Consider the following 15,618-nt stretch of genomic DNA (forward strand, 5'->3'; position numbering starts at 1 on the left):
AAAGAAACACTGATGGACAAAGACTTTCAGGACATGAGAAGTCTCCTCAGTGAGAACAGGGTTAATCTCCAGCTCTTTGTGGCTTTGGACTCTTGTCATGGTCTCTTGACCAGTAGCCTGAATGGTTTTGAATTTGATGAAGACATGCATTTATTTAGGAATAAATGTGTTACCAAGAGAGCAAGGCCATGAATGGTATCAATGTATCAGAGAGATAAAGGTGGGGAGATCCAGAGTTAAAACCTGTTGTTCAGAGGGGGATCTTTTGCAAGTCTGTTCTGCAAACGAGGAGGAAATCCGTGGTGTCTTTGTGTTTTGTCAGGCTGAGGTACAAGGTGGGGATACTGTTACTTCATCCTCTGCCAACCACAGCATTACAGTGATGTCTGTTCTTTGCAGGGTGACATTGGTTTCAGAGGCCCACCTGGAATCCCAGGACCTCCAGGGAAAGCTGTATGTATCCACTTCCCAGGCTCTCTACGGCTCTGACTTCCACAACCACAGCCTGAAGTTTATTCCTCCTGCTCTAAGCCCTGCTGCCAGTGAACAGGAGGGTGTGCTGACCACCTCCATCAGATTATTCCCTTTGCCCTTTTCCCTCCAGTGAGAGCAATGTTGTTTCACCTGGCCCAGACCTCGTGATGCCTTTCCTCCAGTTGTTCCCCATGCCAGAATAAGTTCCCCTCGTTTCCATTGCTCTCTGTGCTTCACTGCCCTTCCCTGAGCATCAGCAGCTGGAGAGGGGAATATGTGTTACTTTTGGAGGAAGAATCAGCATTATTCTGAGCTTACATTCTTTGAGCCTGGTCTGTTCCCAGGTGCTCACAACTCACAAGGATTTTTGCTACAAGCAGGAATAGCTGTGAATTGAAGATGGAATCCTCATCCTTTTGCCAAGCTCTGGGGTGAGGTGTAGGAGAACACCAAACCTGCACACTGGGCAGACTCCTGTACCCTCCTTAGTGTAGCCAAACAGGACCTGAGCTGCACCTGCAGCACTGTGGCCTCTCTAAGAGCATTTTCCACTGTCCTGTCTGTCTTATTGTGGATATTATTTCCACCCTGGCTCTATCATATTGTGGATAATAATGGCTTTAAGCTGAATGAGGGCAGACTTAGCTTAGATATTAGGAAGAAATTCTCCCCTGTGGGGGTGGTGAGGCCCTGGTACAGGTTGCCCAGAGAAGCTGTGGCTGCCCCATCCCTGGGAGTGTCCAAGGCCAGGTTGGATGTGGCTTGGAGCAACCTGGGCTAGTGGATGGTGGAGGGTGGAACAAGATGGTCTTTAAGGTTCCTTCCAACCCAAACCACTGTGGGATTCTATGATAATATGGCATCTGCTTTACAGCAGGTACCTCCACCTGCCCACAGCAGCCAACACTGACCCTGAGGCAGTCCTACCCTCTGGGGACCCCTCCCTAGTCCTTGCAATTATAGATGAAATTCATCCAAACTAAAATAAAATCAGGCATTTTCTCACCAAACTTTTCATTATGCCAGACAGTATCTAGACAGTAAATATTAAAGTTTTTCGCCCACTCTATTTCTGCTTAACGAAATCGCTTCATTAAATGAAGGGGAAGAAGGTCCCTGCCCTGAGGGACTGTTGGCAAAGTCCCTGCTGTAAAAAGTGTGTCAGGAATCACAGAGTGTAACTGAGAAAGTACAACTGAGCTCCTGGGGGAATGTGTGTGCTCACACCTCTGATAACACCAACAAACAGCACAGAACCCTCCTCGTTCCACCCTCAAAACCTCAGTCTTGTCACTGTGTGATGAAGGTGCTGAATGGCTTTTCCTCCTGTGTCACAGGGAGAACAAGGAAGCAAAGGACCTCAGGGATTCCGGGGGCCCAAAGGAGATTCTGTAAGTGCTCCAGTATGGGATGTGACATCCCAAGGAATCGGTTTCACAGGTTTATTGTGGCTTGTGCCCCCTTGGTTTGCTTGAAAGGGAGGTGAAAGAGATGAAAGTATCCTCTCAAAAATGAGATGTTTAACTCTTATTAAAGATGCCTGTTTAGTAAGGTGTCGAAATGCTGCTACAGCCTGGAGCAAAGGGATCAGATCCTACATTCCCATTCCTTGAAACAATCAAGAATTTTCCCAAATGTTGCAGCCAGCATTGGGCCAGTTTTATGGTGTGTCCCAAAAGAACCTCCAAACCTATGTGAACAGGAGAGGTTCAGCCCAAACTGAATGAAATGTCCCTGGAGAGTTTGAGTATTATCTTTGTTGACAGATGGTTCTTTAGAGTTGTGTCCTGGCTAATTCAGGATTTATTGTTGATTTCTAGGGTAAACCTGGACCAAAAGGAAACCCAGGGGCTCGTGGACTCATAGGAGAACCTGTAAGTCAATTAAATAGGATACAGGTCTCACTGGTGTCTTGCTTGCAGATCAGGAGATAAAACATAATTGGAAAAAAACTGTTTCTTGCCATCTTTGCTGCCAAACTTGTGCTCTGGGTCTCTGTAACCTCCAGTGCAATCCCAGTTGGACTAAACTCCAGTTGTACTGCTGTTAATGAAAATCCTCCCAGTACAACCCAATGCCCAGAGGTTCTTTGATGTGATTGTGTTTTGCAAACCACAGAGCCTCCTCCTGACCTTAACATGTGCTGTGCATGGTTGCAGGGCATTCCTGGCAAGGATGGGCGGGATGGAGCTCCTGGACTCGATGGTGAGAAGGTTTGTAAAGTCCTACTTAAACACTGCAGGAAAGATTCCTGTGACTGTGCCCTGAGTGCTGCAAAAGCCACTGATCAAGAAGAGCATGGCTGGAAAGCTTTTGCTTCTAAAAAGTTTCCTAATAATGTCAATAGTGAAGGAGAGTGAAGTTGCTTCTATTAATTGATCCCAAGGAAATTCCCCAAGTGAAGAAGGTGCACAGATGATGTAAGGTCAGCTGTGTCCCTGTATTTAGTGGTTCCTCAAGGCCTTCAGAGATGCTTTTTCAGAGCTGTTGACAGAGTCATCTGTTTATTTCAATTGCCTGTCAGGTACTCATTGCCTGGTTTTTGAACAGTGATCCCTCAGGAACATGGAGGGTGTGCTGCCAGGGAAGGCTGGGAGCTGCAGAGAAACACCTGGGAGCTCATGTCCAGTGGGGGCTCACCTCCTGTAGGCACAACAGCTCTGGGTCCTGGGGAGGGAGAAGAGTACAAATGCCTGTTTGGGAATGTGTCCCCTCCCTGTGTCAGACTATTTCCCAGTGCTGGAGGATCCCTCCTAACCTCTCACTGTCCACAGGGTGATGCAGCTCCAATGGGTGCTCCTGGAGAGAAGGGGCCAAACGGACTTCCTGTGAGTATGGAGCAGGACCTGCCACCTCTGGGGTTCCAGCAGCTCAGTCTGCCTGCAGAGATCCCTCCTGGGGACAGGGGAGGGTCATTTCGTGTGTTGTTTCACAAGGGGCCACAGTTAAGCCAAGAGGAAATGCCCTTTTCCCACTGTGCAGTCAGGGAAGCAGTGTATAGGACAGAATGGAGAACACCTGGAGTAGCCCCATATTCTAACTCCATGGCTGTTGGCCTCTCTGATTCTATTTAAAATCTAAATTTCAGAGAGATTTTCTCTTTCATGTCCCAGTGATGTGCATTCCCTATGCAGGGAGGTAAGATCTGGGATATAATATCCTGAGCTCTGTCCTTGGTTTACCACTGTTTATTGACAAAATGTTTCAACTATTTAAAAGAGGTAAAGTATTCCTTTCTTCCTGTATTACACAATATTTTGAACAGCCCTGGAGAGACCTTTCTGCTTTGCAAAATGTTGCTGCTGTTGGTCTATTTGCATATTTTTCCTCTTTGCTCTAATGCCAAGGATTAGTGTTTGCAGAGCTGCAAGGGCAGTGAGCAGGAGAGAGATTGAAGTCATAATTTGCACAGTGAAAGCTGCAGAAATCTAAATCCTGCATTGCTTCAAGTAAAGGTTGCTCCTTGTGTGTCAAATCAGACCACAATAACAAATTTAATAACTTCACTTCTTCTGACATTGCTTTAATATAATTTTTTTTTCCCAGGGACTGCCTGGAAGAGCAGGTATTAAAGGCTCAAAGGGTGAACCAGTAAGTGGATGTCTCTACTGATGGGTTTTGGTAGGGAAGCTGGTCACAACAAGGCCTTTTAGCTTTAGGGTATTGGGAGGACTTACCCCAAAGTGGTGGTGTCAGCATTTCTGCTGGGGCTGAGCCCCTCTGACAGTGAGGAGCAGGAATTATGTAAAACAAGTGGGCTGGCCTTGCTTTTGCCTCTCATTCAGTGAAGACATAGCAGGTGCACAGGAGGGTCATCAGTGGTTCAGTAAACCTCACCCTTTGGTCGAAGTCCCAGGGGCATCTCTGGGAATCAAAAGCCTGAGCACCTGCAAGCAGGAACAGGATTCTCTCTTCTTGCCTTCTATACCTGTACTTTCCCCCCCACCTCAGGATAAAACCTTCCATGGAGCTTTAGATTGGCACCTACCTGTGAGATAAAAGAAAACCTCAGACAGACAAAGCTATTCTGAAAAGCATCTTTTTTTTCTCTCCCTCCCCTTCTTTCTGAATTTCCCCCTCTGCACCTGCATCATTGTTCCTGCTAATCCTCATGCAGGAGAGCATGCAGGAAGGCATTTCTCCTGACATGAGGGTGATGCAGGAGTGAATGTGATGAGGTGTCCTGAGGACACCTCCAGAATAGCATCCCTGTCTCACTGGTCCCCTTCAGTCCCATGAGGGACATGGTGACACTGCCCTGGGGCTGGCAGAGCCCTCCCTTGTCACTGTCCCAGGACAGGATGTGCAGCTCAACTGTTCTTTACATGTCTGGGGTTGGGAGTTTTGTCTTAAAACTGCAAAAGTTAAAAGCTGTGTTTATTCCCTGACCCAGGTTTTAACTCCCTCCTCCTTTTGTTTGGGTAGAACAGAAACGACTCTCTGAAGTGATGCCCTAACTGAGTGTTTGCTTTCTGCTCTGCAGGGCAGTCCTGGAGAGATGGGAGAGGCAGGTCCCTCAGGAGAGCCAGGCATCCCTGTAAGTATCCCATCATTTGCACGAGCATGAGCTCTGCTGAGTGACTTTTAAACCAAACTGTGAAGCTGGAGCTCATGTGCTGCTTCCCTGCACAAATAACGATGCAAGAGGTGCTGAGCTGCCTGCAATATGTGCAATCCCATGGGATTGAGCACTGCAGGCAGTCCACAGGGGTGTGGAGCTCCCCGGGGAGCTGGACAGGCAGACACCTCCGTGCACAGATACTGTGCTGCAGCAGAGGGCAAAGCCTAGCAGGTGTGGAGGAGAAGATGGGCCAACGGGGCAGGGAGTTTGGGACTGAAACAGCCTGGGATCCAGGAATGCCTTCTGGCTCTGCAGTGGGGAGGGAAGGGTGGATTCATGGCTCCTCAGTGCCATGGCTGACTGCAGTGTTCTTGCCAGGGCGATGTTGGTGTTCCTGGTGAGAGAGGGCTGCCGGGACCCAGAGGAGCAACTGTAAGTACAGCACTGCCTGTAAATCACCAAAATAGAGTTTGTGTATGGGGTTACTCTCTGGCTACAGCAAAAGGCCACATTCTCTCTGGGGAGTTTTGGCAGCAGAGGAATGTGTCCCCCATAAGTGAGTCAGATCCTGTTCTCACTGACAGCTCCCTGCAAATGCCAAGTGATCCCTCCCATTTCCCTTGGCAAAGGAAGCTGCACTTGTCCAAGAGGTTTGAGGAGCTGCTACAGTCTGACAGGAGAGACTGGACAGCCAGCAAGCCCCTCATTAAACAGGAATAGTAAGGCTCTGCTTGTGCTGAAGTGAGCCACTAATGAAGCAAAGCTGCTGGGAAGCTGTTGCAGTGTACACTGAAACCTCTCCATTTCTTTATCACTGTCCTTGGAGCAGGGAAGAGGGATTCACTGCACAACCTGAAGCCATACACACAACAAAACTGAAAATAACTGCATGTGTCCCCCTGCCATGTCCCTGCTCCAGAGCAGAGATGATAATCAATAATATCAGGATGGCAAAGCCCTGATTTTGATCACACTACTAAAAACACTTGGGTACCTTTTCTATCTTGTCCTCCCCAGCTAGTGCTGGTGCTGGGGTTGTACCTGACATTCCAATGGTTTTGTTGGGCTTTTTTTCTTTTGTTTTTTTTCCTCATCTTATACTCATTTTGAAATCCAGGAGCCTACAACAAGTCTAATATGATTTCTAGTATGTACCACTTGGAAGGAATTGAACTGTGGGATTTATTGTTTGTGAGCAGCTGCTCCTGAAACTTTCAAGGAGAGGGAAATCAGCCTTAGAAATAAACTCTAGTAATAATGTTTGCTTTTATGACTGCAGTTTTTCATCGAAATACCTGGCCCCACAAAAGGTACCACACTATTATAGCCAAAAAGCAACAGTAGTTGAGCTCATTGCATTGGTGCAGAGTTCTGACAGGGGTTCAATAGCAGCTGAACCCATGGTTATGTGTAACCTGAGCTCCTAATTTCTGATTTGTATTATTAGAATAATAATTTATTAGTTAAGACTGTGCTATTCTAAAAGAGTTGCAGGATTTTTCTAGTGTTAAGGCTGTTTGGCTCTAAACAATTTGGGGGTTTTTAGCCCAGTGTACCAAGGGTTTCTCCCCATTCAGAGCCTGTCAGGTCCCACCACATTTAAAGGCACCAGCGCAGCAGAATTATTTTTGATGCAATTTAACTTAACTTTCCTAGAGCTCTGTATTTATAAATAAAGTTCCTTAAATGAAATTAAAGTTCCTGAATAAATTACAAGCAAAAAACAGAAGTGAAAACACTAACCACAAAAATACCCAAGCAGTTCTATAGCTTTTGGAGGACGATGCTGCTTTATTTCAGTGGCCAGTTTGAAGCTTATTTGTGTCCCTGAATGCTTCACCCCCCCAGGGATGGCTGTGAAAGGAGGCAAAGCTGCAGTCCCTCCTCGTGACAGAAGCTTGCTGAAGGCATCTGTTTCAAGAAGACAGTTTACAAAATGGGATTTAGGTCCCTAAATTACTTAAAGGGGTGTTTTCATCTCAGATCTTTATTGGATATGTGATTTTTCTCAGAAGAAAGCACTAGAGACTCCTAATGGTAATAGTCATGTTCTGTCTGGTGAGCTCCTGAAAGCCCCTGCACTAACAGCATCAGCTGCTGCTTTTTTCTATGTTGTTGGGACCAAGTATGTCCAAGCAAATGGATGCAATTGCCATTTTTCATCTCCAAGGGCCTGCAGCACATGTTTTGCAGTAGTTCCTTGCAATCAATTCAAAGCATAGTATTGAAATAGTGGATCCCCTTTAATGGATATTGTCTATGCTGCCACATTTTGCTGTCATTGATTGTTACTACTCATCAGTGTGGTATGTTATTAAGCATTAATTATACAAATAAGCATTTCTAATAATAATAATAATAATAATAATAATAATAATAATAATAATAACAATGCTGAGAAAGCTCAGTGAACATCAGACATCACTTTACAGTGGTATCAGCAATGCCACGGGGCAAAGTGCTGCAGTACAGAACTGCCCACTGTCTCTCTGCCAATGTAACTGCACAAGTGACTTACCTGGCCCTGAATTTGCTCCTCACCAAAGCTGATCTTTCTCTTTTCAGGGACCACTCGGTCTCCAAGGCCCTGTAGGAGCCCGTGGTGTCCGAGGTTTCCAGGTCAGTGTGATGACAGAGGTAATTTAATGGGCATCATGTTTGGGCAGGTCACTGTTTTCTGCAAACCTCTGGCCAGAAAATTGTGTGATGGCAATGAGGGGTAGGAAGAAACATCTTTCCATTTGCCAGAACTAGTCTGACAACTTTAGAAAGGACACAAGCCCAGATAAGCTGCCTGCCAGAACCATTTATGTTTAGCACTTGTTTGTAAAGGAAGGGTTGGAGTTTTGAGCCCATTCTTGGGCACAGGTTGCCCAGAGAAGCTGTGGCTGCCCCATCCCTAGAAGTGTTCCAGGCCAGGTTGGACAGGGCTTGGAGCAACATGGTCTGGTGGAAGGTGTCCCTCTCCATGGTAGAGGGTTAGAACAAGCTGAGCTTTCCAACCCAAATTGTTTTATGATTTTTCAAGTTTGACCTCTGTAAAGACACCTCAGTTTCTCCTTGATCTGGGCCACTCTCAGCCTGTATTTCTTCAGTGAACTCCTCCTCCTCTCTGCTGCACTCACTGAGGACTCCCATATTTCTCTCTCCTGTCTCCAAGGGAGTGTTGAAGCATGCAGGGTTTCCTGGCACTGTAAGCTGCAGCTTGGTTTTTGTTGTTTTCCTAACAGGGTCCCAAAGGTGCCAGTGGTGAACCTGGCCTTCCTGGTCCAACTGGAATCCGTGGAGAGGCAGGTGACAGGGTAAGGAGAAGCCATCTGTAACTGATTCCTGTTCGGGATATGAAACTAGAGTGTAACGGGGGCCCAAAACTTGGTGTAGCTGATGTCACCCCAGCAAACAAACAGGTTTGTACATTTGGTGTCCCAGTCCCTTCTCTGAGGCTGCTGCCCAGGATGGACCCTATGGCAGGTAACAGGATTCGTGCATCCTGTCTCTTCTGTTCCTCTTCTTGTTTCTGTTTCACTTTAAGAACTCCCACTGTTTTTGGACAGGGCTTTCAGGTCCCATCCTAGCCAGAATAGATGTTGTTTGGGATTTTTTTTCCCTGCTCTGTATGCTGCTTCCACCAAAGCCTCACTCCCCATGAGCACAGGAGAGCTGATTTGTGCATTTTTGTTACTCAGCTGCTTGATTAGACTTTGTGGTGGTTTTTTTTTTTAATTACAATTTGCTCAATGACTGATCTTTCTGATCAGCAACACACCTGGCCATCCACCTCAGAATAAATGAAACCTTTTTATTTAAATTAATTCATTCTCATCTAAAAGAAACCATCGGGGCAAAGTGAACAGCATTTGTTGGGGGCTTGCAGGAGAACAGGAGCCATGTGTTCACCAGCTCCCTCCTCTCCAGCCTTAAGGTGAAGTTTCTGTGTAAGCAATCACAGCAGGACCAGGGGGATTCCACAATGGCCTTTCTGTGCTGGCTCCAGGCAGGTTTAAAAAAGCCTCTCGGAGTGACTGTGAGCTGGAAGTGTGAAACAGGAGGGTTATTGTGGAGCTGTGGGGCTCTGACTGCATTCAGGGCTTCGCTGCGGTGAGAATATGTATGTTCAGAGGGGAAGAGGCCCCTGCACGGAGCATCCAGGGAGCTGCTCTGAGCAGAGAGAGAGAAAATGTTATGCTTAAAGCAATAAAAAATGATCTAGATTTTTTTTCTGGCTCCAAAGGCAAGCGTAGTTACTCTAAGATGTAATTGTTGATTGTTCAGAATGAGAGGAAATGGCCTCGAGTTGTGCCGGGGGGGGGTTAGATTGGATATCAGGAAAATATTTTTCACAGAAAGGGTTGTAAAGCATTGGAACAAGCTGCTGAGGGAAGTGATGGAATCACCATCCCTGGAAGTGTTCAAACAATGTGTGGATGTGGCACTTGAGGACATGGTTTAGTGGTGAACGTGGTGGTGGTGCTGGGTTGATGGTTGAGTGCGATGATCTTCCAAGATCTTTTCCAACCTGTGATTGTTTCTTGCCACCCCAGCACATCAGGAGCTTTCAGGAAAGCAGGTGTAGCACATTTGGATAATGCTGGAGACTTTCCACCTTCATACATGTGGCTGGTGCTCAGAGTAACCTCCATCTGCCCACCCAGTCCCACTGGTGCCAGTGACAGCAGCGAGGGCTGTGCCAGCAATCACCACGAGATGTGGGCTGGGAAGACCCTAAAACCTCAGAATGTGCTTTTATAGACTTAAAACACGGGCTTTGCTGCTGGGGGTGATGGCACTGCTGGGACACACACACGAAGAGCCCAGCAAATCTGCCCTGGGTTTGCTTTACTGCTGGTCCTGACATGTATAAAGAGAACTGCAAACATGGGGTCGATACAGTTACACCATCCCTCTCTCCTGAAATCAACTGTGGCTTTTCTATAAAAAAATCCCTTCAAGCCTAAGCTAACAGGTACTGACAGGCTTTTTCACAGTCCTTGGACCGACTGTGGCCAGGAATACAAACCTGCATGTCAGTGTGTTTGCTGGCATAAGAAATACAAGAGATTTAGTGCATTTGACTGTAAGATCTAAGATAGCATTGAGATTAAATATATAAACCATCTTGTTGGAGTGGGATATGGGGAGGGGAAAGATTTGATTGTTGTTGCCAACTGAGGTAGCAATAGACAAATATTTTTCCTAAGGGTTTTTGTTCGGATCGATTTCCAGAGGATTCTGGATGCCAGCAGGCACCTGGGGCAATGCCCCTCTCAGCTCTGTGCTGGCATCATTATCTAGTGATAATATAGATAATCTGGTGATACTTGGCCAAAAACATTGGTTGTGTTTAACTGACACACACGTGAGGGCTTGGAGCTGGCAGTCCTAAACTCCTGTCACTTGTTCCTGCTGCTTGGAATTACTACTGCAGTAAAGCACAGTTTTGAATGAAAATCCTTCAGGCTAAGCTGCTCTCTAAGGGAGTGTTCCTGGCAGGGCATGGTCTTTGGTGACTGAACTGTGTTTCATTGCCATAAACTTTCGTGGAGCCTTGGGACACTGTGAAACCAGAGGTATAAATCTAGATGATAATGTTCAGAAAAGAATATATTGCCTTTGCCATCAGCAAACATAAATTGGGAGTTATAAATAGCTGTAGCCACTTCTGCATTTCTGTGTTCTATTGTCTGTTTTGCTGACAGTTATTTTCCTTTAATAGAAGTCCCCCCCCTTTTTTCAACTTAGTGCTTGACTTGAGCAAAATGACATGTCCTTGTTCTATGTGTTTGTCCTCCTCGAAGATTCTGTTCTGCTGAGCCATCTCCAGATCTAGTTAATAAAATAGGATCAGTTTGCAGATGCCAGATGGATGAATGTCCTGTAGGAATCCTTTTTCAAGGGTAAAAGGATGGAATTTCCCATGTAGATTTTGCAGTAGAGAAAAAAAAAAATTGGGGTTTTCCTGAACTCCTTGTTGGCTCTGCTCTGTGGAGCAGAAAAGTCACAAATAGGGCTGAAAATGTCTCATGTCCTCTCTGTGAATGCCAGGTAGGTAAAGTTGGATGGATTTTTCAAGTTGCCTGGATTATTCCTGGTGTGATAGTCAGTTCACCATCTAAATGTATTTTATTCCTATGGCTGTGTTGTTCCATGAGTCTCATAATTGGGAAATTCTAAATTCTAGGGAAACCTAATTCTAAATCCCACAAAAACTGAAGTCTAATGAAGCCTTGAAAAACCATCCTGACTTTTTGCCCTTGTGGTACAAAAATGATCTTGTCCATTTTATACTGTGAGTAAATGCAACCCCTTGCTGAGTGAGTGTCTGACTACACCAGGAATTCACAGGAAAATAACAGTTTGAGCTCATTTGCCTTCTTTTTCTTATTCACAGGGTCCTATTGGTGTTCCTGGTCCCAAAGGTAACCAGGTAAGTGATAACTTTTGTGCTGTTGTCAGCAGAGGCATTTAACCCAAACCTCAGGCACAGCCTTAGAACAGTACAAACTGCTTTTTCTCCCTCAAATGAAAATATTCTGCAGCAGGCACCAACAAAACTCTCTTTGGTCCCATTTCTCCTGTTGGCACAGATGCAGGCTGTTCTAATGGAGACTCATGAAAATGCTGTGATGAAAACACTAGACCCTTGCTGTGTGTTTTGTAGCCACGAGGCATCTGTGTAGGAGCTCCTCACATCACATTCCTCCTGAGTTAAGTTTAGAAGTGCAGCTTTTCCTTGCACTCCATGTGGCTGATGAGGAAGACTTTGTCCTAAATTAAAAGCTTGGCACACTAATGGACTAATTTAATATTTTACTTTTTGCTGCTCAACTTCCATAGTCGGTTTAATCTCAGCAATGAGCTTTTGAGCCAGTTTTCATCAAATATATGGCTTTCATTAATGCATGACTGTGTTTTTACAGAAAACAAGGCTTTTCTAGCAAGCCTTGCTGGTTTTGTTTACCAGTGTCAGTGTCTGTGTGGTCTCCGTTTTGTTTCTAAGGGAAAGACCAACCTACTCCCTGTTTGTCTTGAAATGACTTCCTCTGGAAAGCCATCGAGTCACCATAACAAGCTCATTGTCTGCTCTAATTGCAGTGTAATAAGCCAGCTCTGTGTTCCCCAGGGGCAGTGCTGCCCGTGGGGCCGGTGGCAGCAGGTTGCAGTGATTTGTGTCCCCCCCAGTGATGTTCAAATTGCACACACTGCTGCTGCTGAGTGGAGGTGATCAGCAAATTGATGCTCCTCGTCCTGGCTGATAAAAGGGATATCACCAGAGCTTTAGCCACTCTCACAGTCCCCAGACAGAGAGGAGAGGGAGGATCCTCACCAAGTGATGATCACTGCAGTTTAAGGGTGGGATGAAGATGTTCTGCTAGGAACATCAGGAAGCCTAAAGAACATGGACACTGAACATTTGGCTGTGGCTGCAAACCCACATTTTCTGTGAGATACAGAGTTGGGGAACCTGAAATTAGATTCACTGTCCAAGGACAGCCTGTGGGTGTGTTTCATGGCCACCCCACCAGGGATCTCGTCTGTATGAATTCAGCCTTTCAGCCAAGTCCCAGCCTGTCACAAAGGGCACCCAGTCCTTGTGCCATCTACTGTGGAGTTCAGCCTTGGGAAGAGGGAACTTCCTCTTGCTGGAGCAGCTGTGTAGGCTGCAAAAAGACCCCATCTCCCTTAGGCACTCCAAGTCTCAGGGTGAGCCTCACTGTCAGCAACACTGTCCTTGTGCACCAGCAGGTGCAGTGTTAACTCTGGTCTCTCCCTTTCAGGGCATTGCTGGAGCTGATGGCCTCCCAGGTGACAAAGGAGAGCTGGTAGGTGTCCTCAAGTTCAGCAGGATTGACTCCTCAGATAACAGATGGGTCTAGAAAACCCATCAATATGGTCAGTCAGAATTAATCATCCAAGATCTCCAACCCTGCTGTGAAAAGGAGAAGGCAACCCAAGCCTTGTACAGCTTCCTGCAGCTTGGGAGGTTGGGCTTCAGAGGTGCATTTGCTGAATGGATCATTCTTTCTTATTTCCCTTTTCTTTCTAACAGGGTCCCTTTGGTCCTCCTGGCCAAAAAGGAGAGGTATGTGTCAGACACTGAGGGCTCATGCCCCAGAAAGTTTGGAAGTAAACATGACTATTGCATCTTTCAATGATATATGTCAATAAGTTAAGTTCTGATGCCATTCCCTAGAAACATGTTTTTCTCACAGTCATGCCATAGGATCTGTGAGAATGACAGGGGGTTGTAGCATTCAAAATACTGAAATATGTTTGATAATTTTGCTGCAGTAAGGACTCCTGTTTATGAGTAAAACCACCCATAGGATGTAAGAATTGTACATATCAGCCAGGTCAGTCAGGGAAACCTGACAAAAGGCTTAACTAATGACCAGGAGAAAACAGTGGATCATATCTTCAGTTTTCAGTGGTTTTTGCTTTCTTTGTCTCATTACAGCCAGGAAAAAGAGGAGAACTTGGTCCAAAAGGTGCCCAAGGACCTAATGGGACAGCTGGAGCACCAGGAATCCCAGGACATCCGGGGCCCATGGGCCATCAGGGGGTGCAGGGTGTTCCTGGCATCACAGGAAAACCTGGGCCTCCTGTAAGTGTCCTCTGCTTCTAGGGCACAGTCAGGGAGCCTGTGAAGTGAATAAATGGATCGTGGGGTTTGGATGTATGTTCAAAAAATAAGGTCCTGTGTTTCAGCAGGCAAAAGTAAGGCCAAATAAGCCCCAGATTAAATATCTGGTCTAACATTAAAATTAATCTCTGCTGTTACTGTGACAGATTTCTGAACTGAAACTGTCATCTTTTGTAGAGGGGAAAGAACCCACTCCTCTCCATGTGGGATCCTCTCCATGTGCTTCTTCCTGAGCTGCTGGAAATGTATTTTGTGTCCTGAAGCTTCTGCCAGGGATGATTATTGATAACATGATTTGTACAAGGGCAAATTCTTCTGTTAATTGCAGGGCAAAGAGGCCAGTGAACAACATATCAGAGAACTCTGCGGGGAAATGATAAATGGTGAGTATCACTGAGAGAAAACTGACTGAATTGCCATATTAGCTGAAGATGAGTAGATCCTGAACATAAGATAGCTCCTGAGATTTGTTAATTTTCTGTCTGGATAAGAAAAAATACATTGACCTTTAATGCAGGGAAATTATTCAGGAGGTCACCTTGTTTCTGGGATGTCTTTCATTGTTCTAAAATTAGTATTTTTTTCAATGATTTATCTTGGCAACAGACAAAGTGCACTGAAAGCAGCTTTGACACAAGTATTGTGCCAGCACAGGCTGTGAGAGTGTCTGTCTGCCCTAACCTGTGTCATTCTGGACTTCAGCTCCCAGCTCCTCTCTCTCCTCAGTGCACCCCATCTCCTTGGAGCAGAGCCCCCCAGAGTGTCCTTCTTTCTTCAGAGTTACTGTTCTGCAATTGGAGGTTATATTCCCCATTTGAGATGAGGTTAAACTCTGAAAGTTTGCTTTAGAAAACTTGTTTTAATTATTTAAGCATCAATTGTTAAAATACTTGATGTCATTTAAAGTGGTTTTGGAAACAGAAAATATCAATGGCTTAAAAACTTGCAGATTTATGATGAAAATTCCTCTGTGTAGTATAAAAAAAACCCAAAAAGCTACAGGTGGGCTGAGAGGAAACTCAATGTTTCCTTCTGCCAGAAGCAGTAAGTGTGTGGCAGTGGCAGGAAGATCTGCTCAAGCAAAGAGTGAAAATGTTGGCCATGCAGTTTTTCATTGTGTTTTTCAGAGCAAATTGCACAGTTAGCTGCTAACCTGAGGAAGCCCTTGTCCCCTGGAATGACGGGTCGGCCTGGACCAGCCGGGCCCCCAGGTCCTTCTGGAGCAACGGGAAGTGTTGGGCATCCTGGTCCTCGTGGTCCCCCTGGATACAGAGGGCCAACAGGAGAGCTGGGAGACCCTGGTCCCAGAGGTAAGTTAAGACTAAAGCAACCTGCTTCTCTTTAATGCCCACTGAAATAAATTGCAAAACTGTACTAAATTCAGCAGTGGGGGAAAGGAGATCAGGCCTCCATGGAGTTCTAGAGGAGGGTTTGCATCTTTAGTTGGATCTCTGCTTACAGGCCATCCCCAATGTCCTGAGGATTTTTAGCTCCTCTTGATCTCTCCCCTTCCTGTTCTTGGCTCCAGTGCACAACTCACTGTTGAAACTCTGTTTGTATTCAAGGTGACACTGGTGAAAAGGGAGATAAAGGACCTGTTGGTCAAGGTATCGATGGGCCTGATGGTGATCAAGGACTTCAAGGTAAGGCTGTGCAAATAATTTAACACTCCATCACTAAAGCAGAGGCTTAAGAATCACAGACTGTTCTGAGTTGGAAGAGACCCACAAGGATCATCGAGTCCAACTCTTGGGGACAGCTCTGCATAGAGCTGGCAGTAGATTATCATCACCACTCTTCTGTTACTCAGAATCTTAATTACAACTTGACTTGAGGAGGGGCAGTGAATTGAAGCTGCTGAAGGCCACAGCCTCCCACTGGGGAACAAGCTGGTGCCAAGGAAGGAGGGACGGTTGTGACCACACCTACTGTCACAATAAGT

The 15,618-nt window shown here is 45.9% G+C and overlaps 1 protein-coding gene across 1 annotated transcript in view; it reads left to right on the plus strand.

The window, feature by feature from the left end:
* The window catches only part of COL9A3 (collagen type IX alpha 3 chain), a 34,473-nt gene that overhangs the window by 18,391 nt on the left and 464 nt on the right, over positions 1-15,618 (plus strand). The window contains exons 15-31 of the mRNA XM_017815336.1: positions 400-453; positions 1,812-1,865; positions 2,295-2,348; positions 2,634-2,687; positions 3,249-3,302; positions 4,021-4,065; positions 4,958-5,011; positions 5,414-5,467; positions 7,601-7,654; positions 8,266-8,337; positions 11,424-11,459; positions 12,811-12,855; positions 13,083-13,115; positions 13,491-13,637; positions 14,005-14,059; positions 14,804-14,986; positions 15,242-15,319. Of these exons, the coding sequence (XP_017670825.1) occupies positions 400-453; positions 1,812-1,865; positions 2,295-2,348; positions 2,634-2,687; positions 3,249-3,302; positions 4,021-4,065; positions 4,958-5,011; positions 5,414-5,467; positions 7,601-7,654; positions 8,266-8,337; positions 11,424-11,459; positions 12,811-12,855; positions 13,083-13,115; positions 13,491-13,637; positions 14,005-14,059; positions 14,804-14,986; positions 15,242-15,319 (1,126 nt within the window). The remainder of the gene's footprint in view (positions 1-399; positions 454-1,811; positions 1,866-2,294; positions 2,349-2,633; positions 2,688-3,248; positions 3,303-4,020; positions 4,066-4,957; positions 5,012-5,413; positions 5,468-7,600; positions 7,655-8,265; positions 8,338-11,423; positions 11,460-12,810; positions 12,856-13,082; positions 13,116-13,490; positions 13,638-14,004; positions 14,060-14,803; positions 14,987-15,241; positions 15,320-15,618) is intronic.

The sequence above is a fragment of the Lepidothrix coronata genome, unplaced genomic scaffold (genome assembly GCF_001604755.1).
Source record: "Lepidothrix coronata isolate B3197 unplaced genomic scaffold, Lepidothrix_coronata-1.0 Scaffold49, whole genome shotgun sequence".
Taxonomy (NCBI): domain Eukaryota; kingdom Metazoa; phylum Chordata; class Aves; order Passeriformes; family Pipridae; genus Lepidothrix; species Lepidothrix coronata.